Raw genomic sequence first — 27,608 nt, forward strand, 5'->3', positions numbered from 1 at the left:
ATCAATTTTAAGATAAAACATACGTATTTATAACTGTCTCAACGGCTATCTTAAGTTTTACCGTCATACCTATGCAATATGTTAAAAACCATCAACCAAATACAAAGAAGGGAATATACGATGTGTGTGTGTGTATGGTATATATATATACCATATATATAAATATATATATATTTATATATTTATATATATATATATATATATTTATATATATATTTATATATATATTTATATATATATTTATATATATATATGTTTATATATATATTTATATATATATATTTATTTATATATATACATATATATATATTGAAATATATTAGTAATTAATTATATTTATTAGTATTAATAGATGTGAAAATTCACACATCAGGGTAGGGGGGCCAGTTCCTTTACCTGGTTTCCCAGGAAGACCTGGTACTCGAAAAATCACTTAAGCTTGGGTGGAGCTGCAGGTGCCCAGAGTGCCTTGCCTGGGAATCGAACCCGGGACCCTCCGGTCAGCAGTCCAACGCTCTACCCACTGGACTACCGCGACCCGCATATATATATATATATATATATATATATATATATATATATATATGTGGGTTGCGGTAGTCCAGGGGGTAGAGCGTTGGACTGCTGCTGGTTCGATTCCCGGGCGAGGCACTCTGGGCACCTGCAGCTCCACCCAAGCTAAAGTGATTTTTTCGGGTACCAGATCTTTCTGGGAAACCATAACCGGCACAGGGAAAGGAACTGACCCCCCTACCCTGATGTGTGAATTTCACACGCCGTCGGGTTTAGTACTGGGTTAACTCTACCATCACCTACCAAACCGACCTTCGGGTTGATTACTGTGTTTATGGTTAAATATATACACTAAAATGTGATAGCTAGGTAAAGATATATATGTGGATCATAGATCGTGTACACACACACACACACATATATATATATATATATATATATATATATATATATATATATATATATATATATATATATATATATATATATATATATATATATATATATGTACACGAGACGGGTATTCAAATGAAATAAGTTTTCCCTTGCCTGAGATACATAAAGTTGCCGATTTACTGTTAAAGTAATTTGTTGCTTTCAAGAAAAGTCATCCGACAAGTGTTGAGAACACTCCGGTATACGTATGTCTGTGGGTTCAGCCTAAGGCGTGCGGTGTAGAGTCGAGCATAACCGACGGGGGACGGAAATGCCTCATCGGAAGTCAAGAACAGGAGCCGGCATGCCGGGAGTTGGTCGCGCACTAAGTGGTATGGTCCGCGTCCGGGAGATCCGTGGGGTGAGAGGGTATCGGGGAATTGGGGGCACCTGGGAGGGGGGTCGAACTTCATCTCCGTCCCCCGTGAACGAAGAGCATTTTATTAACAACAGAAGTGGGAAGAAGGAGATTTGTAAGCGTGAGGTGATATTTCGGCTGAGAAAACCGTGTGCGTATTGCGTATTGGCGGTACCCACCCACTCCTCATTTCACGCATCATTCGTCTATCCAAACGATTTTACTGAAAATCATACGATGAATCAATTGGATTCTCAATGGAAAATATTTCCATTTAATTTAAAATACGAACATTATGGCGGCACCAGCAACGTAAAAAAACGAGACAGGATTTTTTTGAAAAAATCGCCTCCGATATATTCCATAATATGTGAGACAAGTGAGACGTTAATTGTCGGGGACGCGACCTGATCAATATAATTGTACCGAGTAAAAGCGGCTTCCTTCTATCACTCTACCCTTCCGGCGAGTATTTTTGGCAATGCAGAGCGTATAAAACTGTTAACGACAACAATGCGCCTTCCTACGTTTTTGTCCCACTTCACAGCCTTAACTAACTTCTGGCGATTTGTCGGCAGAAGGAGAGAGAGCCACGAGAAACTCTGTGCATCGAACGAATTCCGAGTGCGATGACTCAAGCTTCGAGCCCAATGTCAGAGGAATGGGGGCGGCCATCGATCGGGAACTAAAATAAGCGTTGGGAGTAATATACGGGGTAAGCAGCGGACATCACGAGGACAACTTCATTCGCGGCAAGAGGGGAAAGTCACTGCTACCAACGGCCGGCTACATCACAGCTGATTTTCTCTCATGTGACTCACTCGAATGTTTAGTCTTCTGGAATAAAACAATTCCCTCTGCTTGTCAGTAGACGTATTTTTTTCAAAGCTTAGATTATGGTAGATTAGGATCTTTCCGCAAGTGTCCATTGTGTTTCTATTTTTACGTTCCTTTGCCCTGGTTTCTGGGAGGTGAACGAAGCTGAGGGAACAAAAATCGATCCGTAGACACACAAGTGCGGAGCTCGTTAAAGAGAAGCGTTATCCAGATGCTTCCAATCCCACATGAAACCGACGGTAACTTTCATGGAAATGGTTTCTCAGGGCTTACGACTGCCTGTCACCGGCTCTGAAATTGTTTCTAAATTTAGCCAATATTGAGAGTTTATCATTAGAAAAATGACGTCTAAGTTAATCATAGTACAAGTAGCTCTCTCTAAAACCTCATATACACGAGGCGAATTTATTTTTAGGCTCCTTGGACAGTGTCTCAAAGGATGCTGTGAGGGCATTGTTTTCATATCGTATCTAGGCATAAGTTGGATCTCTCTTTCAGCCATGGGTTTTGATGTGCGCCCTTTTCGGTGCCCATGGAGCGGCTAGGGAAGTGTTTCCCGGGGATCAATGAGCACAAAAGATTTTACCTACACATGAAAATTGTGCTCGTCTACAACTATAGGTAGAATTTTTTAAAGTAGACAGATTTTATCACCCTTGCCTACCATGACGTTTTTTGCACAATATTTTAGCTAAGGTTTCGAATTTAAATTTCGTATCAGTTCTTTGCTTTTTATCATCATTTATTCGTGTTATGAGTCACAAGATTTAGAATGAATTAATAGATTGCAAAAGATGATAAATTTTTGGTACTCAACTTCACAAAGTTGAGTACCACAAAAGAGTTATTTCCTAAGCTTCAATAAAGCGGCTTTTTGCAAAAAAAATTAAATTTCCTTTGGAGAAATAGGAAACACAATGCTTTGTTATGAAATAATTCCGATTGAAAAATAAAATTGCTGAATAAAAATATATTATTTTGAGAACATTCAGGAATATCCTAAGTGGAATGATTAATAATTTATATTATCCACAGTAAAAATTACTCGGTAATCAAGAAAATTAACGGCTTATTCAGGTAATAATCCATGATTGCTCACTCTCCGGTAGAGTTCCACGAATCCAATTACGCGTTCCAATATTAGCATCTAGACAAGTGCGATAGACTTGATACATTCAAAATTTTTTATTAATGCTACTGAGCATTGGGGTGTTAGGAAGCTGTACTACAATTTTTATGCGTCTTCCAAAACCTGGCGAGTATCTTGAAGCATCAGAAAGCATGGAAGATGGAATGGAAAAATATCGTTAAGGAAGCACCTATGAGAAGAGGCAGGTTCATCAGCTACTTTGGGGAAGAGTCGTTGGCTGACCAGTCCCCGAGACAACCGTGACGTACAAAACTACGCATTATCACGACCTTGGCTGTGAGAAATCTGTCTGGCCTTAAGTCAGTGACGGGGAAGAGGATAAAAGTCTCCGTACGCAAAGAGGAACACACACCTTGAAGGTACTCTCGGTACATAGCTTATTTCCGCTAAGTCAGCATACCTGTGCGTTATGCCTTTATAGCACTTTCCGCTGAAGACACTGAAGACAAAATATATTCTTACTCGTTGTTGCTCAGTGATATGACTGTTTCGAACGAATCTACGCATCAAGTTTCCAGTTTAGCCCCCGCACAGCTGTAGTCCTACGGCACATAAGTTTATCGGGACCACGACTGCATGAGATATTATAAAACTATCACATAATTTTTGTGAAAACCTTATTCTGCAGCCTTCTTTATTTTCCGAATTAAAATCGATTGGATAACGAACACCATATTATAACATTGTCTTCCAAAAAATAATACCCCAGGTATGCAAACCAAAACATTGTCATTAAACCCATGTATAATTAGTGCATGTATCATTGCCACAATTAATCCGGGATCGATATTAAAATTACATTTGTATTAACCATCAAGTTAAACAAACCCCATGCACCTCGATCCCAGACATTTGGTCAGCATTAAAGACAGCTTCTTGAATCTTTCAGATCGCACAGGTTTAAGTGATACTAGATGCACAAGTTCCAATCATTAAAAATCACCTTAACTCTAACATTCTAAAAATGATGATTCGCCACTGGATGTTCCAGGTCTTTTTTGATTTCAGCACATTTTTACGAAAAAAGTCGGCATGCCGGTGCGTTATGCTTTTAAGTTTCATCAAACCCTTCCAAACGTTAAGAGCAAAAGTGGAATTGAGGAGCCAATTACAGTTTGGTTTTGATATCAAGACACTTGATAATTCGGGACTTAAAAAGATGAGACAATGGCAATGAGCCACGATAAAACTGACGTGGCGTTATATGACAACATAGCTGAAATCAAGACAGCACATCAAGTCTGTTACAGGAACAGGAAAACAATGCAAGAATGAATGAATAAAATTGATATTTGGTAAAAGGGAAGTATATTCTTTTTCTCCCGTAAAGTCATCTCCCAAAAGACCATATACCAGAACGTCGTTGCATTCAAACAACAATTAACAATTCTGGAAATATGCTTTGATATCCTAAAAATCTAATTAAGTTGTAGTAGAAAAAAGGTTCCAGAGAATAAGAAATAAAAATTGCATTTTACATTCCAATGTAAATGTCTAGTTCAGCCTTATAGGCGTATTAATGCAATAAATGCTTTCCTCTAATTATACACCAATAGCATTCACTCCAAAAGAAGACAGGACTGGATATGGCGTTGTATTGAAGTTTTTAATATAAAATTAGAGTAACATGTAACATGTACTACTGATATTTAATGTTCATTACATTATAAACCAACTCAAGCAACGATACATTTCATGAATAAACGTATGATGGGTGGCTAAAAATCATTTTTGTTTTGCACATAAATTCATATGAGTTTTTGGCAATCCCTTGGAAATTAAAAGTGTAAATAAACGAAACAACCGATAAAAATAATAAAATTAAGATTAAAATTCAAATTATAGAGCATCACATAAATATCATACAAACACACAAATCTATGTGTAAGATACTGATTTCACTTAATAGTAAAAAATGGCTCAAAATTCACCTATGAAATGACAAATAAATAAGACAGCCTCCAACTGATGTTTCGCACTGTACATCAGTGTCATGGTGAGATAAAAAGAAAAATTGAAGGATTAAATGAGAACTCAGAAATTAATCTCTTAAAATCAACAAAAATGGGATCAAATACAATTTTATTTGAGAAGACATGAATAAATAGAAAACCTAATCTCATGTCTAACAGTAGGAGAAACCAGAGACTTAAGTAAATATTCAAACACATATTTATTAAAATATTAATACGTATAGTCATTAATCCTTGCTTACAAGTATTTACAACAAGTAACCAATTATGCAAATATGGAAAAATATAGAATAGGATAAAGATAGTAAGAATGTACACATTTTAGACATATTGGTTGTAATGCGCAACAGTCCAACATGTACGTATATTTTCAGGTATAATTTGATATCAAATGGTAACATGATTTTTCCTTCCTGATTCAATATAGTTATTGAACCACACCCATGGTTATATGCACATTTTTGGGATAGCAAAAATATTGAAGTGGATACTTGACATAAATAAACAATACGATTGGGGAAATTTTATGTTAAGCCGTTTTATCATATACGTAAACTTCTACTTCATTAGCCAATTAGGTCGTCCAAAACGGTGTTATAATAAGAATAGCATTATCTTAAAACCCCCAAGCGTCACAATTAGATTCAAAAGCAGTTCTAGATGCGAGTTTGTATTCCAACTAAGATACGTCGATATAAAGTCATCAAAGAGATATTTTCTGAACTTACTTTCCACAATGTAACTCAAAGCTCCTACACCAAATCTGCATAAATGTGACATTCTTAAAGATAGTTTGAAAAATTTTAAATGAACAGTGACAACACGCCATCCCAAACACGCTTCACATCGACTTCATTTTAAGTTACGTAAGCTTTTTAGCGAACACAGAACGATATTTAGGCCGAGAAAATTGAGTAGGGACACCAAAACTACACGCGGTCGGCACGTACATTAGACTCATTTCTATACATTCACAGAAAGAAAACATCATTAACAACATTAGGTAATACGAGTGCTAAAGAGACAAAGTAACCCTCGTGGCTTTGGTATTTTCACATCCTAATTACTTCAATGGAATGCAATAATAGCAAAATAATTCCATGGAATTATTCACAAATACTTCCTTACTAGTGGATTGGGTTGAGGAATGTATTAACTTAGACAATCAACAAGTTGGAGGAAATGTTGTTTTAAATACATGAAAGAGATGAATAATCAATCTCGGTAATGGGGATGTTCATTCTCCATTTCACTTCACTCACGAAGTACCGAGATGCGAAGTATGAGATCAGTTATAAGCGTTACGTATTCTTTTCGAGTATATACGAAGTAGCACCCCTTATCATTCCATGGCAACACTCGATATTGGTGATAGGCCTGATATCGTTGTAGTCGCCGAAAGATTTGTAGCACATGGCATGGCATATAGCATACTCGTAGACATGATCAAAAGTAACTGCTCAAAAAGACTTGAGCTTCGAAAAGTGAACCGCTCGTGGCAGCCTTTTTAATTACTATTCACTCTATTTCTTCAATTAATATCATTTTATGGGCGCTTTTAACAACAAGGCTTTTATGTGTCGGAGCAGTTGCCTTCTCGGTGGAGACACTAGGAACCTTCCCCATCAAGCATTGGCTTCATTTTCAACGGAGTATATCGCTACTTCTTGGCATAGAGTTTGTTGCTACGCAACTATCGGCGCAGCGGACGAAAGTTATATTCTATCTCTCGTCTGCCTCATCTCAGATGTTCACGAATGTCACCATTCACTTTCAATCGACGTCACCACTGCCGATGTAGGACTCGATACTCCGGCTGCGAACAAATCCAGTGTGTGGCATCACAGAAGAACAGCTTTTTAGAGAATAGCCGTATAAATTCTTAAACTGGTTTTCCATAGATGAAATAATGGCTTCTGTTCTATGGCCAGGCCGCAACATCTATAAATTTTAGATCCACTCACAAAACATTTGCTAAGCAATCTTTCTTAGAGGAGTTATACATCATTCATAGAACACCATATTATCATACATTATTTTGGATGGCACTTCTGCGGAGAATATTAACATTTCCTTGATGGGATTTGCAGTACAAAACTCATAGATATGCACTAATTCACACTTCCTTTATCACATCGATATAACTCTCTCTAAGTCCTTGCTCAAAATTAAATTAGTTATATTTTCTTCAACTTTCGTTTGCTTTCAATTTCTTGTGCGAATAATGATGTAAAATTTATATTTCTTTACATCTCAAAATGTTATTGTTGTGTAAAAATGCAGTAAATCAATATTGAAAAATCACCTTTTTCGAAATAACTTGTAAACTCTAAATTTCCTCTGCTGGGTGTCCTGTGGCTAGAATAACTCTTTTATGCTATTTCCCGCTTCTTTTATTCAATATAGGTATTTTTAAAATCCAATCAACAGAAGTTGATTCACTTTTCCCGTTTCAAAAATATTATTTGTTAGAAATCGACCGAATAAACTCCCCAGAATACTTTTGGAACATTGGAGAGACCGATGATGATTCACAACCTCGTACAAATTTATAAACCAGTACACAAGTTAGTTTCACTGTAGTCCATCGGATAAATCTACTTGTAGACTATCGAAGAGACTATATCAGACCAAATTCGTATAAAAATATCTTTCCAAGGATTTCGGGAGTGCTTCTGCTGAAAAAATTGGTATACTTCTTAGTTACACACGATGCTTCCACATCTCCACACTCGTGACTTCTAATCTGTCCGAAAATTCTTTACATTTGTCCTACTTGAGTATTTGTTACCGAGTTATATAATTCCGACACTACTTTCTTAAAAAATGTTCTTCAAATGCATCACCACTATTAACAATATGGTCTATAAATCTCAAGGATATACAAATGACCGCTTTGACTTTGAATCAGGGCTCACACTATCCAACAGCCACTTGATAGACAAAGCGTACAAGACATCGAAAAATAGATGAAGCATTTTCACAGGAACATTAAAGATGACATCTTCAAAGTCTAGTGGTTAGTGCCATTCCAATATTTCTCTTTTTTGCTTCCTCAATATGACACCACTTATGGAAAAGCACAATTTCTGGAATCCATACATAGCCTCTCATAGCGTTCCTTAAGATGACTCTGCTCCGTCCGTACTACCGTTTGGGTGCACGCCAATTGAAGTGGCCTCTTCAGCTTCGAGTAAGAACAAGTGCATTTCACGCATTAAATAACTGAGCTTCATAGTGGACGATTACTAGGTCACATGCTCCTCACAACCTCGTAAATGTTTTATTTTCGTTACACAATTTCATTATTCAACCACCTTGAGCATTTCTGGTTTTAACCATCTCAATGAACTTAACACACAACATTTCATCTATCTGCATATACTCTCCAACAGCAATAAATATTGCACTATCAATCCCAACCATGCTTCTAGTTTCATCAAAGTGCAACAGTGAGCATGAACATTTATATAATCCTTGAGCATATATTTTTGCAAACTTTCCATTACGTAGCACCAAAGGAATGTTAGCTTCCCTGCCACACGTTAATACTCATGACGGAGGATTTGGGAATAAACAGTATATGACTAGTAGGATTTGAATGAATAAATACTGCATGAATGAGAGTAAAATTTTCGGAGTAAAAACTGAACTACCATCACCTTCCTCCCTTCTTGTGGAATAGTATTACCACACAAAGTGACTTGACTTTTTTTCTTAGAGTGAGTTTGGCCGATTTCAAAACCCTTAATAATTAGGTAGGAATGTATCAAATGAGATTAAGTGAACTGTCCCCCCTTTATAAACAACTTACTTTTTTCAATAAGTCGACCAAGATGAGCCCCCATGACATGCCTAACGGAAAAAATACTTCCACCATCACTGTAAGCACCGCCTTCCGTCTCTTGCCCAATTTAACATTAAGGTTCATGGACCAAATCGAATCTTCATTTTTTACTCCTCCGTTTCCAGAGCTGCCAACAAATTCATTTAATTCCTTCACGAGGGTACATGCGTAATGTCCTCGGAAATTTTGAGTAACTTCTTTTATTGATAGGAGGCAAGATCGAAAGATGCCGCACAATAAGACATGATCACGTTTTCTTTTTCTTCGAGTTTTCAGAATTTTTTTCATTTTTTATGCTTCCGCCGGGAGATTTTCATCAGAGACGTCGGATGCGACAGAGGCTGGGTCAATGGCCAGCCGCGCACCTGTGCTCTAGGCCGAGCAGTCTCGGCCAGCGGCCGATCGGCGTCCTCTGCGGAATGTGGCGATGCCATAGAAGTGAGTGAGTGCGCCTCCTCGCCCCGCCGTCCCACCCTTGCCGTTCGCGGATTCTTCGCCCACCTGAGGCGGAGGTTGTTTTCAGAGGAGGCGAAGGGTGGTTTCCCCGCTCTTTTGGGAGCACTCAGAAGGCCTGAATATGTGAGGCTCTTTATGTGCGCGGACGAGTCGATCGCTCAAAAAAATAATAAAAAATATGGAATTAATCCAATAATTCAGGCGCACAAAATATAGCTTTCCTAAATGGCACGATGCAATGCACAGTTTAGTGCTAACACGGAATATGTCCACCCTACGTATGCTCAAGTTAACATGGGGATGGGGGATGATGCTTAAAAAAGTGGCCAGACACAATTTTTATCAAACTTCCCATGATTTCAGGGAGAATTTCTCTGATCATAATTGTTTCTCTTCGAGCGGTCATTCCACTTTCAGCTCTCACTTCTTGACGCCCACTCGTATGGTGGAGACAGCCCCCTTTCCAACGTGTTATTAGTTGAGCGTGCCATTTCGTCACCATCGACTTGCACAACCGATAATACATACACACACTGGCACAACACGTGGCTGGAACTAGTCTTTCTCCCCGCTGTACGACTGAGGCCATTCCTCATAGGGCTTCTCTAGCCAGCATCACACTTGGTGGCTTGCTCGTTTCACATTGGTGAGGCCAGTAATGAAATTTACATGTATATGATAAAATACAAACATGCATCCATTTGGAATCGAACAACATTCGGATTATTTCAATATTAATTTAGAGCACTATTTTTGACAGATATAAAACATCGAAAATTTTAAACTTTATGGGTTGTTTGACTTGGACAAACTAAATATTGTGCGGTCAGTTGTAAAAGTGTTTCACAATTGTTAATTGATTGCACAGATGACATTTAAAGTTCCAAAAATACTTAAATGTAAAAAAGTACATTGTATGGTGGCATAAACGTTTCCTAAATTAGCTAGCCGCATGGCCTAATATATCGATAAATTTTGAAAATTCGATTGCTTTTACTAAACTATTTGTAGCCCAATTTTATTTATTTCAAGGCCAAAATTAACAAAATGAAACACAAAATCTAGTGGGTAAGGGTTATTTAAAGGACTAGTAAGAAAATGTTAAATGCTATACCGCAGGAATAACCAAGGATGGAATTTTGCGATTTCTAGAAATTAAATTTGAAACAAATCAGTAAACTGCTGACTGATAAAGACTATTTTCCAATAATTTATTGTATTGAGTTCTCAACATGGAAAAGTACAAATATTGCAATACAACCAAACTATGTCAGGGAAACGACAACAACAGTCTGCATCTTCAAGACTTTTTGGCAGTTTGGAGAAAAATCTTTTGCATGAGACAAAAAGAGATTTGCAACAGACTACCCAATCTTCCACGGAAACTTGCCTTTACACTTTTCTTTTCAATACCACATTCTTATCGCTGCTGACAAGATATCCTTGGGATGAAATGGCTGCGGCATAGCTTGTACTTGAAACAAAGCAATGCACAAAAGTACTCTAAAACAAAAACTAAATTGACTAGTTCAATACACGTAACAAGATAATGTTAAATGAAATGGGGTAGAATTTGGCCATTCTAGTTAGCAATCTTTAAACATTATAGATAGCATTTAAAATCAAAGCCCCTTGTGCCTCTTCAAAGCTTTATCTTCTGGAACTGAAACTATAACCAAAGTCCAACCCATGTGACACAGTCAACTTACAGTGAACACAAAGACAACTAAGAAAAAGTCCTCTAGTATGGATACTTCTCCTTAACTTGCTAAGAGACTCAAACTAGAAATATGGCACCTGACACTCAGAACGATTTCCTGAACTACCCATATAACCTACAACTAGATGAAAAATCATTTAAGTAGTGAATAATTTCATTGTATAAATACAACCCATCAAATACATACACCTAAATGCAATGTGACACTAGACATAAGCAATAAAGACACAGGATAGCTCCTACTGTAGAACAGTAAAGTTTATCATAGATAAATTACTTAACAGACCAAACTCACTTTTTGTTTCAAATTTCCTTGTGCTCAAGCATTGCCTGTCAGCCCATGGTACTATGCAAGGAGAGAAGGACTACAACTAATAGCTTTGGGTGGATTGGGAGGGGGATTATGTAACCAGAATGGCCACTCACAAGTGAAGTAACAAAGATTTCACAAAATACTAAAATGAGTTCCATAAAATTTACATTTTTGTTACTTCAGTGAGATGGGAATAAAATATAGGATACTGGTGCATATTTGATCTGGTAATACGTTTCAAGTTGTTTCATACATAAAACCACTCTATATATAGTCTCTGGGGATAGTAATGGGATTAACAACCACTATATATTACCAGATCAATTATCAGTGCCTATGTTTGATGGATTTTTACTCAAACTAGAGCTACACCTTAAGAACTTCATAAGTTATTGCATCAATTACAGTTTTGAGGTACTGCATTACAGAAACCCCCTTTCTCTATAAAAGTTCATGGAATGCTTAGTCACAAAAAGTTCAGTCCTGCACAGGGCTTAGTCTTTAATGTGTTGGCCCAGTGCTGGAAAAATGAGGAGTCAAAGGAGTCTGGTCCTCATTAAATGAAATGTTTACAACCTAGAACTACACCACACAAAGATGAATACAAGTACTAGGAAATCAGCAAGATCCTTCAAGTGCAGCCGTTTCTACTTCTCACAACAACCATAACTCACTACTTCTTTATATTAGGCCTTTTTAAGTCATTTCTACAAAGCCTTCTCTCTTCATGGCTCCAATTATTCTGCAGTCTTCCCTGACCCAACAAATTGTCAACCAACATAGTATTTGTGCTTAGAATTCTCAGAGTCCTCGGCTAATCAAAATTAATAGTCAGACAAAGACTCCATCTGTTTCACTCAGTCATCCAATACTTTCAGGGACTGCAATTGACCGGTCTTGCTTGAGGATAAAAGGATAATAATGCTTAAGAAAGAGTATTTCAATGCATAATCAAGCCAAATTTAAACAGTGAATGAGAAAAATGACTTAAGTCAACTCATATTTTCCACATATAGTCAATACCATTTTGGCGAAATTGCATCCGTTAAGTAGGTGAGTGAGTTCTATAAAGCTTCAAAAGTTATTTTATACTGTAAAAGTAGAACAGGCATCAATCACAATATTGATAAATGCAGAAGCAGTTTTCAAAACTATTATCCACAACCCAAAATATACTTTGGCCCTATTTATAAGAATCACTATGTGTTAGCATCACATCAATGAGCCAACACAGAGGTTAAGTATTTCATTTGTCCTCTCTGAAATTGATTTCTGTACAGTTTCTATAGAATTTACAGATGTATGCACCATTGTTTCGAGTATCATACAAAATATTCCACTTCTTTATTCTAAGGTGGCATTGCAGTCTCTACAGGGGGCAAAAATGCTACATAGGCTGCATAATCAAGTTACCACATTATAAATGACTCTTGGCTTCTTCAGAAATCCGACATAGTTTGCTGCAACTATAATAGATCTCACATGATAAGCATTTATCTTGGCATTAACTATATAAAGGGCCAAATTGTGAGAAATTTATTAAGGAATGTTCACAAGTAACACTAAATGTACAACATTCTTCGTTGATTCATGAAGGGGCGATTAACACTGAAAAAGTGCATGGAGTTTACTGAACTTCATTTATAATCTACTCTTTTGTAGGTAACTCTTATCCTCAACAGCATGATAAAGTTTTTATCAAAAAGGTTTCACTATCTCTTTCCTAATCTCAGGCAAAGTATAATATATACATTTTCTTTTTAATCTTTACAATTGTGACCATGAAAGATAAAGTCCATCAAAATTTTGTATTCAAAAATCCTGACATATTGCATGAGTCCTGATTACATACACTACCAACTATATGACATCTGCCAATGTGTATTTGCACCGCAGAAAATTGGATAGAGTGGAAGAGCATAAATCTCCCTCTCTCTGTCTTACAGACAAGCCTCCTCAGAAACTCCTACTCAAAAGGGTCACTACCTGAAACTACATACTTTGAGAATACGAAGAGATATAAACTCTCATTCGCGATATATCCAAATTTCTTCAAACTTTTTCCATAAGACTGTCTTTAAAACCTTTTTGCCCACTAGGAATGCATTGGTTAAATTTGATAAGTGTTCTTACAAAAATAAATTTCTTTCATGGAAGTTGACATATCATGTTGGGCAGCATATTGATAGGTTACCTGATTTCTTTTCATATTTATATTAATATTATTTATTGTTTTGTGCAAGTCCATGTGGTTCCCCAAATTTGAAAAGCAAATAAAACCAAAATGAAGATAAAACAATGCCTGAGATGCGAAACAAGTATTAAGATCCACAAAAAATAAAATTACATAGAAGAGTAAAATACTACTGACACTAATGATAACAAGAGAGGCTCATGACAGCCTCAAATTTCAAATCCCATCTTGACGAACTAGTGTTAGTGGGTTGTGGAAAACTGGGTTGTAACATAACAAAAATTTGCAAAAGAAAAAAAATGTGTCAAGAGTACTGAAAAAATCAGCCTTTAATGCCTCCATATAGGTTGCCAAAATAAAACAGAGTTTTACTAATCCAGAACATAAAATAATCATGCAAGTAAATGAAAGAAAATGACAATATTTGTAAAGCTGTGTTTACAAAACTACATCATGGCCATAACTTATGGCTTTAATAAAATAATATAATGATTGTTAATAACATACAATGTTAAGTGATTAGACCTATCCTACATAAAGAAAAATATTGAAATACTTTAAGTAACTAAAGTAAGAGTGAACGAAAAAACATTTAACTTTAAATATATGCACCATACTGTGCAAATGATATTAGTTGATGTAGCGGTGTCAGCTGCAAGATAAATATATTTTGTAATAATTTACAAACTAATTTCTTTTCAACATTTTCCCAGCACAACTCTTTGGTTTGTGATGGACTAAGTGCCACAGCTACCTCAACATAGACTAGCAATACCCCATGACTAGCAATGGAACAACAAAAGAATAATTAAGAACTTCATTACTGATACCAGAATAAAATTAACTGGTACCCAAAAATGCCCCAGGTTTCTCCAGGAAACACATGACTTGCACTAGCCTTGACTAGGTCAATAATTTGGCTGTCAGTTTAAAGTACATAAATTAAATAGGTACGAATACCACAATACATTTGAAAAGATAAACCTTCTCTGAAGGTTGCATTTGTCTCCGAGTAACATTCAAGCTGAATGAGCATCCTTTCCTGCACTTACAAACCGGAAATTTAGGAATTGATATTAACATTTAATGGACTTTGATACTTGGAATGCATTACATGCACCCAAGAAATTTCACGTTGTAAGTACAGTTAATGAAGTTGAGACAAACCCACCCTTCAGAACATCCTCAAGTCTGACTAGCAGCATGGTCACAGAAATGCACCAGCCAATATGGCGGTTAACACAGTTTCTTTCCAATTACTCTTACGTGGTTTTGCTCTTATTTGTTTTGAATGAAACTTGCAATACGCGATTGCCCAGTGTGTAGCCATTCAAGGACTGAATAGCGACTACAGCTTCATCATAATTTGTCATTGTGACAAAGCCAAAGCCTTTGCACTTGTTGGTTTGCAGGTCCCGAATGACTTTCACACTCTGCACAGCACCAAAGGGGCCAAACAGCTGCCACAAGACATTCTCTTCTGTCTCGGGAGCAAGGTTGTACACGAAGATACACCAGCCCGACCCATTCATGGCGTTCCCTGGCAGCATCGAGTTAGCCAGGAGATCTCCAGCCAATGGGGAATACCTAGAATGCAAAACCACCTACATGAAGGGAATCAACTCCCTCACCACTACTGTGCTGTCATTTAAGCATCAGTTTTACTTTAGTTAAGTGATATGGAAAGCATGTTTTCAATAGAAGTACAACACATTTACTTTAACAAATATATCAAGTAACACACATATATATATTATGTATATGCTTCAAGTATCTATACAAAATATACACACATGTGTTTTTATACTTTAGACACATGCTGCCTATTAATTGATATTTTACTCATTTGGACAACTGAGTTATACATAGCTCATTGGCCACATTGAACCACTGGCCAGAACACCCTTGATAGTTCTCTTTTGAAATTTCATGAAATAATGATGATGTCTTTCAGAGGCGATACAAGTAATGAAGCACAGTGTGTGTTGATGTATGTGTATTATAATCATAAAACATAAATCTGCCACTAAGAAAAAAAAGATACTAGTGCTCTACACGTTTAACAAAGGAGACAAAACGAAATCGTAACATGCTTTGGTCACTTATGACTAAACAAAAACAACAAATAAAATAAGAATGATTGTAAAAATTCTGTAATACTGACCTCTGTAAGCCTTTGTTTATGGCTAGCATGGTCTTGCCAGTGCTAAAACAAAGTACAGAAACAAACATAAGAAAATTAAACTGCAAGTTGATCAAATGTGAAGCTGAGAAGGTACACGTTAAATTAAACAAGAATTCACATGAATTGATCCCAGAACATGAAAAGCCAGAAAAATAACTATGAATTTGGGTTTATTTGAAAGATACAACTATGAATGCATAAAATTTAATTTATTTATACTGCATAAAACAAAAAAAATCAAAAAAACTGCAAATTTGGCAGCCACATATATGCTTAATAATGAATGTTATGAGGTACACTTATGGATTTTCATGTTATATTTTAAAAATCAGAGTGAAACAAATTATTTTTGCTAGCCTAAGCTTTATCAGAAAAACTTTTATGGAATTTTAAACAAGATGATCTTCAAAAGAAAATTTTAATATGTTTTACTATAATAAAATTATTACACATATAAAATAGGAAAACTGTACACCAGTGTTCAGACAAATATTTATTTCCCCAGTTTGAAATGAATAAAAGTCATTAACATAAGAACAGGTGAAGACCTAGCAGGTTTCTATGAGAAAAACATCTAAGTTTTCAAAGCTTACATATAACAAAAGCAGACTGACACCATGCTATGATATGGGCAGCAGGCAAACAGTAGGATGAAGGTATTGAAATTCTATTGAAGCAAATAATTAAAAAAAACAAATAACCTTGAAATTACCTCCATGATCGTTATCACTGAAAAGAAATAGGGGAAAGTATTGTTAAGCCTCATTAGCCTTCCAAAAATTGAAAGGTAGGCTTCAAGACCCACAGTCTACAACATGCAGCCACAACGGAAACACCATCGTTAAGCTCTAAACTTCCCACGGTGCGTTTTGAGGCGTATAACAGTTACTTACCAGTCTCTCGCGTCTGGCCACAGCGGCAGTCCGTAAGGGCTGCTTGGTGGAAAGGCAGGCCAATATAGCAAATACAATAAGGTGATATTTTGAGATAACTACTCTACAGAGCTTTTTATAACTGTCCGAAAAAACTGCTTCCCATGTCACTTGGGATTCTACGATGTTATTTTCAGTCGCTATCTAATTATTTTTATAGCTTTATTTTAAAAGTTTCTCAACTTTCCCACAGTGAATTTTTAAAAGGATTTACAAATAAATGTTACACAAACTGTCCTAAAAAGGTGTGTGTTAAGGGGTATGTTTTATACAATATTACTAAACTATTACACTGCTATTAACTTCGTAAAACATGTTGCCTGCCAATGACAAGAAAAGTACCCCCTGTGCATTATTCATACCTTTCCACGAAAACGGGGCAATTGAATGAGATGAAGCACACCATTCATGTGAACTACCAACGAAATACAAATCAACTGAACATATCATAAAAAAATAAACTGAACCAAATGTGGTGATGCATCAAAAACGAAAACGTTCAAAGGAAAATCATCGTGATAAGCTAATGATATTAAACGATTACAAATCATATTCAACTGGGAAAGTCAAGTACCTGGATAGTGGTGACAGTGGAATGTACCTGAAGCGCCCCGTCGGATGGTGTATCGGTCCCCCAAATCGCCTGGCCTGGGGCGTCAAGTAGGCCGCCAGCGGAGGGATTGCCTTGTTGTTGTTGCTGGGATTGTTTGCGAATTTCACTGTTATCGGCTCGGTCGAGCCTTTGGGAATGGTGCCATTGAGCTCTTGTATGGCCCGCTCAGCCTCGATCCGCTGATCAAATCTTATGAAGCCGACACCTTTGGACAGACCTGCAAATGAACGGCAAGGATTACACAACGGGGGGGCGGAGGGAGAGCGCCGCCCGGGGCCACGGGATACCCTCTCCGGGGACGGCGGGAAGGGGGGGCGGCGGCAGACAACACACCACGGCGAGGGCGCACCCGGAGCGCCCCTTGCCGCCGCTCCCCCCCCCAACGCGCCCCTGAAGAGGCATCTTGCGCGGCTGGGGGCACTCGACCCTCCGCGACCCCGCCCACCGCCCCCCGCCCCCGCCCCGAACACGCGCCGCACAAACACGGGCCGCCGTCGCCACCGACGCCTGCCGACGCCTCCATCGCATCTCTTTCCGTCTCTCCTCCCTCCCTCCCTCACCTGCCGAGATACCTACCTCCGCCATTTGCCCTCGCTAAAACACGCCATTTGCGACATTGAAACGCGACCTCGCCGACTCGATCTACGGCTTTAAGCACGTCTCGCTCCCACGAGACAGCATGCCCCATGCGCCCCCGAACTGACCGAATGAGCTTCCACCACCCATTGAAATGAACGTTAGAGGATTGGCGTTACTCATGCCATCACGTATTTCAACTAGTCAAACTGAAATTAAATTCGTTATATTATCGACTGTATCGTAATTGGAGCTACTTGGGGCAAGTTATTAACCTCGTAAAGGTAGCAGAATTATTTTGCAAATTGAACACGCTATTCTATGCAGATTGTGGTGTACCCCCTCGTCCGATTGTCATCCGCCATCTTTACTTTTTTTCGTTTTCCACATTCCCGCTGGGAAAATCCAGGGTAGACCACAACAGAACTCTCGCGATCGGGGGTCCGATGGCAGGGTTGGGAATCGTGGACCATATGCACTGCGGCGGCGACGAAAATTGCCCAGAGAGTGGGCGGACATCGCTAGGAGAACCGAGTGCAGAGAAACCTCATGACCAATTCGTTTGCGCATCGCATTGAGCGTGTATGGCCATCGTAACTGACGCTTCTCAAAAACAGAACGCCAATACAACCATTCAATATTTGCAAATAACCATGAACACTCTTAAGTAGCCCCAATATATGCAGAAAGATGTTTCCATGTCGAAAATAAATCAGCATCTTAAGCTATTTAACTCGTTTATCTTCGATTAGCTTGACTCACTCTCATCCGAGGGAATAACGCCCCCCCTTTCGGATAAAGACATTTCCATCCGAAATTGCATGCTCATGCTATACACGCTATATTTAATTGCCTCATCTTCAACGTAAATAACACCCATATTGGGCCGTGAACATTTTCTTTGAATTGGACAAATATTCATCTATTTGAGGGCTACTGAAAATGGCCCCAACAAAAAAATATTTAAGTGACATTTAAAAAGAGCATTACGCAAACGAGGAGAATTATTTTTCAAGGATACATAGATAAACACCGAACCGTTGCCCCTAATAATATCTTTACAGCTACGGATGTGAATTTCTATTTTCTCGCTTTTCGAATAAAATTAATGAGGCGGCCCTTTATCCGGGCCGAGAGTTATGGCATAATTTCCCGTGCCGTTGTTTCCCGGAAATGACTACGATGGATAGAAGAAATAAACAGCCATTTCTTTGACCAAATTTAATTTGTAATAGTTTCACAAAGTAAACACACATGATAAATATTTAATTTAGACATCTTATACTGCTACGGAGCATATCGACCTGACTAACCCGCGAGCACTAAATACACGTAATAAATTTCTTTTGAATGCACGTGGAAAGTTGAATATTGTCATACACACCAGAATCATGTAATACACATAATATGTGTGTATAGACGGCGGATACATTTGCATTTGTAGATTAACATTTTTAAAATGTCTTCCTTTTCGTATAAAGAAAATTGAATGTGCCTTCTTGGCTATTCGACGCTTTGTTACACCCATTACAGCCCAATGTTGTTATGCCCAAATATTTTTCCATTAAACTTATTATTTTAAACTAAAGTTTGTGAATGATGCAGAAAATAAAGTTAAGCCATTCTGCAGTGCACAGAACATTTATTAAAATGCGCTTAAATACTATAAATATTATATTGAAATATAATGCCAAAATATAATAATATCATAATAATACAGGGGTAGAAATTGACAAAAAAGGAAATATTTACCACGCTAATGCAATACAAAGGGGCCAAAGGCATGTTAGTTCGGTGATGTTCTCAGCACAAATGGCATTTACTCTCAGTGCAAATTTAAAGCTCTGATTAATGATTCAATGCATTATAAGCATAGCTACAGAGGTCTCACTAAGAAGCACAATTTAGCCCAGATACACAGAACGATCCAAAGTGCAAACACCCACACAAGAACTTCGGCACGTTATGGTGCTTTTCCATGGATTTTCACAGTGCAGTTTCGACGGCAACTAAAAACTACTCCTATCTACGGCAATACTATGCAAGTGACCAATGCACTAAGTATATTCCGCATACATCAGGCCAACTGACGAAAACGAATACGAAAGCTGCCGCCTCAAATAAAATGACAAACTATGTGTAGCACATCTCTGCTACCAAGCTCAAGCTTCATTTCATTGGATTGCCATTCTTTAAAGCCGAGTCTTAATGCCAATCATTGCAGTATAGCGCGGTTCAAACTTTTGATTGACCAATTTGTAAGACCAAGTATTCCATCGGTCATAACTGTACACTTATTGGAAAGTATTATATGATTAAATACTGCAAATTTATCTTGATGAATAGACCGGAAATGACTAATCACGTAACGGAAAAAGCAACCTACACTCTTAAAAAATCATCTTAAATTAAGAGAGAATATTCATAATAAAAATTGCCCAAAATTGTAATTCACGCATTGAGTCCATTAACCATACTGAATGTATCCAAATTTACCATAAATTTTCAATATGTAAAAACATAGCCACGGCTTTGATGTCCACGTCAATGTGAAATCCGTTTCACTTAGTTTTTCATATTTGTTTTGTAACAAAAATCATTCGAATTTATTTCAAAATATCCATGGAAATGCTCAATATATGTATATATATATATATAGATATATATTTGCATGCAAGTCAGAACAGATCAAGTAAACCACAGTACAAGCTACAACATATTATTTCAATGATTTCTTAGTTTTACATAACAATAAATATGGCAAACATAAACCGATATGATTTGCAGCCGAAGTCAATTTTGGACTAAATTTCAAAGCTTAGGAGGACAATCCATTTGGCAGAACCAATGATGAAACCAAATTAATCAATCTGACAATGTCCTCCCACTGAGACTTGTATATAAATATTTAATATATAATATAAATATATTTTGAAATTAAATCAACTATTAATATAAATAAATGCAACGATAATTATTTAGCCTCATTCAAAAATACTACTTGGCAACGAAACTAAAAACTTACAGCACATTCCGCCTCATCATAGCTATATCATTCTATTTTATCAGCTTGTACGAAATAGCATTTCATGAAGGAATATTTACAGCATGACGGATAAGCGAAAAAGTAAACAAATTGTTGAATTAATTTAATAACTTAAAAATGTTAGTCGTTGTTATAATATTTCACTTTTACAAACGAAAGTAATACAGTAGACTCGCGGGAAATTAAGTGAAATGGGACAAAATGTTTATAAATTTATGTTAAATATTTGAATTTTTCAATACGCAAATATTGATAACACCTCTCAATTCAATCAAACGTTTTGAGATGGCAGAATGAAACATTATTGTGCATTTATTTACTGTTGCAAGCACAACAGAATTGATTGGAATACCCGTGGTTTTCATTCGTTCTCCACCTCATGTGCACCCAAGTTTAAATTACCTTTTCAACGACGCATACAAAGGACAAAGTAGTTGCGGATACCTTCACTTCGACCATTTCTCTTTTGCTTATCCGTTTTAAACTGCTTCCCTCTCAGAAAAATTGTGTCCCAATGAACGAATACTTATTGAATTATGCTCAATCAATATTAAATCCGTGATTAATGTTGAAAAAAATCAAATGAATGCCATGTGAATATTTATATGCAAATTATGCCCCACCAACGCTTGCAACGAACTCAAAGGCAGATAAGTGCTGAAGTTTCTTATGCCACCTCAGAGACTTGAGCAAAATCCGAACTTTCCATTTTCTATAACTCTGTTCGCATTCATTAAACTTTACGAAACACCTGATATGATCTAGTTGACACTAATCGGTGTTAGATTACATAAAATATTCTTAGAAGTACTACATCTAACTATAGACTCTAAAACAAAATTTGAAATGCGTGCACTAGAGTCCGTATTTTATTAAGCTCTGAGTGGTAAGACAGCCTATATTTACATGTGTTAGTTCATAGAGCAGTGGTCTCCAATGATTTGTTTAAACTTTGGAGAGCATGATATTAATCTTTCTAGAATTCAGAGAAGGAGGCATTCCAACATATTCCGCATGATTTAGTGTTATAGCCAGTGAGTTGAAGACCACTATTCTAGAGTAAGGCAGAGCCCAATGGTAAAAACAAACAGATTCACTCACGTACAGGGTACACTGTCTGCAGCTCCACTGACAAAATGGCGGACTATGGGAAGAGAAAACGCAAAGTACACAACATATCCTACAAAAAACTCCGCTGAGGTTACAAAGATTAAAACCATATAAAACTTGAAAACGTATTCATCAATGACGCATCACATTGAAAAATATAAAATTAAGCGTCTATCTCTCAGCCGACTTTAGTTTTTTCAGCAAAAAATGTTTTTTACGTAAAAGAATAATTCACACTAAAGATCACATCTTCAAGTATTAATGGTAATTTTCTCGTGAAAGAATAAGACCCTAGTGGGCTTAATTCATTACTTTTAGAGTGGATAAGTGTTAGTGGCAAGTGGACATAGGCACTCTCTCCTACAAAAGCACCCGTTTCCATGATTTTTAACCAACTGTATTCTTTGTCAATTTAATATTACGTTCATCTACATAATGCTATGGGAATAGTGCTCGTGAACCATTGCGGATAATGAAAGCACTGGGGCTGACAAATAATAAATTCCAGTCTCAAATGACTAGGAATACCCCCTCCAGCCGGTCGAGGCATACAGAAGAAATGAGAAAGTGATAAAAAATGAAAGGATAATTTCTGCCCGGAATATATGAATGTGAACAAAATATTAGTGGATATATGCAGATAGGAAAGCCTCCTTGAAGCGGCTCATTCCATCTCAAATGTTTCACCGTGCAATTGATTTACTCGGCTAGACAGTGAGAAATCCTTACATTTCTTTGAAGCATTGTTGCTCACATCACTTACAACCGCTTCGCGAAATTTATAAGCATTTGAAATGATAGCACAAAGGTAAAGATACCGAGCATGGCAGCTACGTTTCTTTCCCGTCCTCCAACGCGCAAGAACATGACTGCAGGCAGCTGTTCTATGGCAAAATTGGGCAGTCGACAGAGCATTTGTGTGGAAATTTATATCTTAGGAACCATCCACTCCATGAAAACTTTTATCAAATTATGTTATTTCCGAAATTCCAAAGTTCAAAAACCGTTTCGTATATACTAATTAATCAAAGTTTATTATGATCAACATTTAACTTTCCTGGTATATAGTGCAATTGAATGAAGACGGGTAGATGAATTCATTCACTGGATGAACCAAAACTTTTTGCTACCGTGTATTTTTCTAATAACAAAAAACAGCTTTTTAGTCACTTAATCAGAGAAATTAATTGTCTTCGTACACTTCGGTAAACGGCACTGCTCGTTTCATCAGTCAAAGAAAATAAAACATGGAACATTGGCGTCTTAAAACCAAAAGTTAACCAAGAAAATAAAATGAATCAGCTGAATGATATAAGCTACTTGCCACCTGTGTGACAATTAAAATGAGGTCTTCGATAACAATTTCCTATTACAAAAAATCAATGATGTGCAATCTTACACATTATGACATAACAAATTACCCTTTTAAATGTATGCATTACATGAAGAGCGGATGCCTGCTTGCTAAGACGCTTCTATAACGAAGAAGAAACAGCATAAACCATTGAAAACCAATAAATATTTAAAATACTAAAATAATAATATATAGGACTATTATATCTACAGGCATTCAATCCTATAGCCAGTCGTATCAAGCGTGATTTAGAGCAATACAACGTAAATTCTTTACTAAAACGTGCTTAACTGCCATTTAATGAATCTACTGTCTACAATGTCAAAGAATACTCTAGTTACAGTAACTAGCCATGTATGTGGTAACCACTTCCAAATCAAAATTGCTTTATTTCAAAACAATGTTGACATAGCTTTTGAAATCGTCCTATGAACCAAGAAGGCATTCCGTTCTCAAGAGAATGTAAGGCATTACAAACGAAAACTCAACATTCATCAGAGCTGAAATTCTGTGAATATGAATTTCTGACTTGACTTGAGAATCATGGCTTTGGAATGAAAGAAATTGGAACTAATACTAAGATATTACCAGGCCTAACAAAACTTTATAGTTTATGCATGGAAATTAAACTAGAGGTGAATATAAATTACGAAATAAATAATAAAAGGCACTCATTGCCTTGTTTACCTTATGACACTACCTAAAATTACCTGTGCACAATACTAGGGCGCCATGGTTCTGAGGCGCAGAGACTGTCGCACTTGTCGATTTGGTTTCTTCGTGGCTTTTGGAAATAAATGTTTCGTAAAATGATGTCAAGACAAATAACAAAATACCAAATGGCGACATCTACGGAAAACGAGGTACACATCACCTCAATCGCCGAAACGAAATGGTCATGCAAAAAATAAGCAACTATTACACTATATCATCAATCGATCACTACAATTTCATTTCCAGATAATGCAAGCATACAATTCATTCGGCTGGGTATAATGTCAAGGTCGTCTCTTTGGCAGTGACTAACAACGACAACACAAAATTCATCCCGAGCAGAGCGCGCGGCTGGCCCGCCCCTCCTCGATTCGTGCCCTAGCCGCCGCGGCCACGCTAGGCCCGGCGCGAGAAGCCGCTTCTTCCCCACTCCCCCCTGGCTCGTTTCGCGGGGCAGGCCGCCGTTGGCGTGAGTCAGAGGGCGGCCAGCGAGAGACTTTTCGGGCGGCTTAACTGTCCCGAACGATTCTGCACTAAGGGGACGTTTCTTCTACGTGGAAGAGAGATTTTTAGAGCAGCTGACCAGACATGGGCTTGGCGGAGGCAGACTTGAGCTCGTTACGTGAGTTAGTAGCACGAAAAGAGATTCTGTGGCAATGTGACGGCGGAGGGGGATTGTGGGCAGTCCAAGGGGGCACCGGGGGAGGGGGTCAGGCGAGGGTGAATTTCCCGGGGCCACTTACCTGTGATATTATCGCAGAGTATCCGTGAAGTGATGATGCGTCCGTAGGGACTGAAAAGGTTCTCCAAATCTTGTTGGGTGAGATTCTTCGGGAGTCCGCTGACGTATAAATTGGCGCCCTTGATCGCTTCGCTGCTAGGGCGAGCGTAGGACACCTGAAATAGAAATTAAAGCAACATTCACTTGCCACCTCGACTTTGTCAATTGCCAGTGCATTTTACCACTGCGCGTGGAAATAAAGACTCCTTCGGTTGGCCCGTCGGCGCGTTTCGATAACTGCTTTAGTGAATCTACGGCATCACACCATGTTACGCGGTATCATTGCTGTGACCTTCAGTCTCGCGACCCTTCCGCGAAGATTTCCGATTATTAAATCATGTGCAAGTATTCTTGACTTTAAAATAGTCTTTTATTTTAATCCTACAATAAATGGTTATCATTTCTTAAACGAAAAACCCTTCAGCAAGTACTTATGAAAATGTTTTTATTTGAAGAACGAACATTCATATTCTGAGAAAACACATCCATTCACTTTTAACGTCTCGTCTAGAGAAAATGCACCGCTCGCCACACTGGAAACCAGAGATCGTTCCAATGTTGTGAATTCAGGCAGCTCCCACAATTACGCGAAATAACTCGCACAATGGTACGCCGACCCCAAACGTTTCACCAGTTGAATTCGACCTGTTTCAAAATTTACAACCGCGAATAACCTCACTTCGTTCTGGATAGACGCTAATGCATCAAACATCATCTCCTGCAGATCTGCGCGCGAGTTGATGCGGGCTGGAGCACCGGATCTGAACGTGATGCGGAAGAAACGAACATTAGAATCACGCACGAAAGAATTTCCAACTGCACACCAATGAAGTTCAGCACCATCGACATACATCCGTGTACGGAAGGCATGTCCCAAGATAACATCATCATAATGGTGAGTGGAAAATATATTATTAACCCCATCGTGCTACGGCAGGAGGGATAATGACAATAATATTAGAGAGATCAAGTTTAGAACCGACAGATTAAAGGCGCTATTTTTGCCAAAAATGACGAGGGATCAGAATAGCTCTTAAGATATTCCCGCCCGGCCCTGGGGGAAAATATATTTTTCTTTTTCCATTCCAAGTAGCCTAGGATATTGTCATTATTTCACCCAACGTTAGTGTATCGCCCTCCTTGTTACTAACGGCTCATTTCCTATGCATGCAGGAGAACGCATCTCTCACGAAGCAGTGCTTGTATGACTGGTGTTCAATCGCTCTCTGCCACACACCCTAGCGCAAGGGTCTGCTGGCTCTGATCCCATGCATGATGCGCGGTTTCTAGTGAGCGATACTTGGATAAAAACCAACCCGAATCGCGGCGACTTTTGGACAGATGTCTGGCGGGATGTGAGATTGTCCTAAAGTTGAAACGAGCACCCCGCTTCGACTTCCGAGCGTTGTAGCTAACATCTGTCGGATTGCAATCGGCGCGACACGGCGTGCCGTGGCGGGCGCTAGGTAGACAGAGCGAGCACGCAGTTCACAGTTTGACGGGCACTCGGGGAGATATTCCCCTCGAACAGTCAACGCAGAAATGAAAAACAACATGCCAATCAGCCGCGGTCTTATTTCTTTCTACTCGTACGATGCGCGAACTTTGCTTGCCTTTGCTATTTTTAAAAGTGTCCTTTTATTTAAATTTTAAGACTACTTAAAAGAATCCGTGGAACTTATCTCCGCAGGTTGTCGACTCCTTTAGAGCTATAGACATCGGTCTCGTCTTGATGATCGCTGTGTAACCAGCTTTTTTTAGAATGCCCCAGCTGCAGTGCACGCAGTTCTCCGCCAATGAAACATATTGTACACATCTACGGCTGCTGAAATTTCAGTCGGGGATTAAATGGATACCAGAGGGTGGTTCAGTTGGCCCAAGCATTAGCGGGAACGCTTGACCCTCTCTTCTTCTCCTCACGATTCATCAACTGAATGGAACTTCAACGAGTTCTACCGACGCACCACCAACTATTTCTTTAGATTTCACTTCGCTCTCAAATCAAAATTTTTTCAGAGGAAGGGAAATTAGCGGCAATACCAAAGTCGAGCCAAATATTGAACGAGCATTACTGTTCTCGGAATGGCTAAACTTGCGAGTGGTGATTCACTAAATTGCGGTGTTAAACCATCCGGGGCCTCACGACGGGAGAACACGAGAAGTTTTCATTTAATAATTATCACCGCACATACACTCGTCACAAACGATGCCAAGGAGACAAGTTACAATCAAATATTATTATCATTATTGAACTCTCGCAACATATTAAAAATACTCAATTGATTTTGTCCAAGAAATGTCTCATTTTGGAGCGGATATGGTTTGGATGTTGCGCCAAACGAACGGCTGGATTCCCAAAGGTCTTTTGATCATGGCTGTAGGAAATCTTTTTAGGTGCAGGCGTCAAGCAATTAAGGCTCCAGAAACTCAATTTTCGTAGTTGCAAAAAAAACAAACCTGCCAGAGCTAGGTACCACCAGCGTTTTAAAAGAATGATGAGA

General features: G+C 38.1%; 1 protein-coding gene across 20 annotated transcripts in view; it reads right to left on the minus strand.

Annotated features, from left to right (window-relative positions):
• Nucleotides 1–14,100: 14,100 nt before the first annotated feature.
• fne (found in neurons) overlaps nucleotides 14,101–27,608 on the minus strand; it is a 92,578-nt gene continuing 79,070 nt past the window's right edge. For 4 of the 20 annotated variants that reach the window (XM_071584068.1, XM_071584073.1, XM_071584063.1 and 1 more), the window contains 6 exons: nucleotides 25,070–25,223; nucleotides 22,254–22,292; nucleotides 17,515–17,743; nucleotides 16,875–16,916; nucleotides 15,961–16,002; nucleotides 14,101–15,383 (listed from right to left, as the gene is read on the minus strand). In XM_071584068.1, coding sequence (XP_071440169.1) covers nucleotides 15,059–15,383; nucleotides 15,961–16,002; nucleotides 16,875–16,916; nucleotides 17,515–17,743; nucleotides 22,254–22,292; nucleotides 25,070–25,223 — 831 coding nt within the window. In that variant the 3' untranslated portion in view covers nucleotides 14,101–15,058. Of the gene's footprint in view, nucleotides 15,384–15,960; nucleotides 16,003–16,874; nucleotides 16,917–17,487; nucleotides 17,744–22,253; nucleotides 22,293–25,069; nucleotides 25,224–27,608 lie in introns of all 20 variants that reach the window. The other 16 variants (XM_071584076.1, XM_071584069.1, XM_071584082.1 and 13 more) reach the window with 11 other exon arrangements.

Source organism: Hetaerina americana, unplaced genomic scaffold (genome assembly GCF_022747635.1).
Source record: "Hetaerina americana unplaced genomic scaffold, ioHetAmer1.1.p SCAF_16, whole genome shotgun sequence".
Lineage (NCBI taxonomy): Eukaryota > Metazoa > Arthropoda > Insecta > Odonata > Calopterygidae > Hetaerina > Hetaerina americana.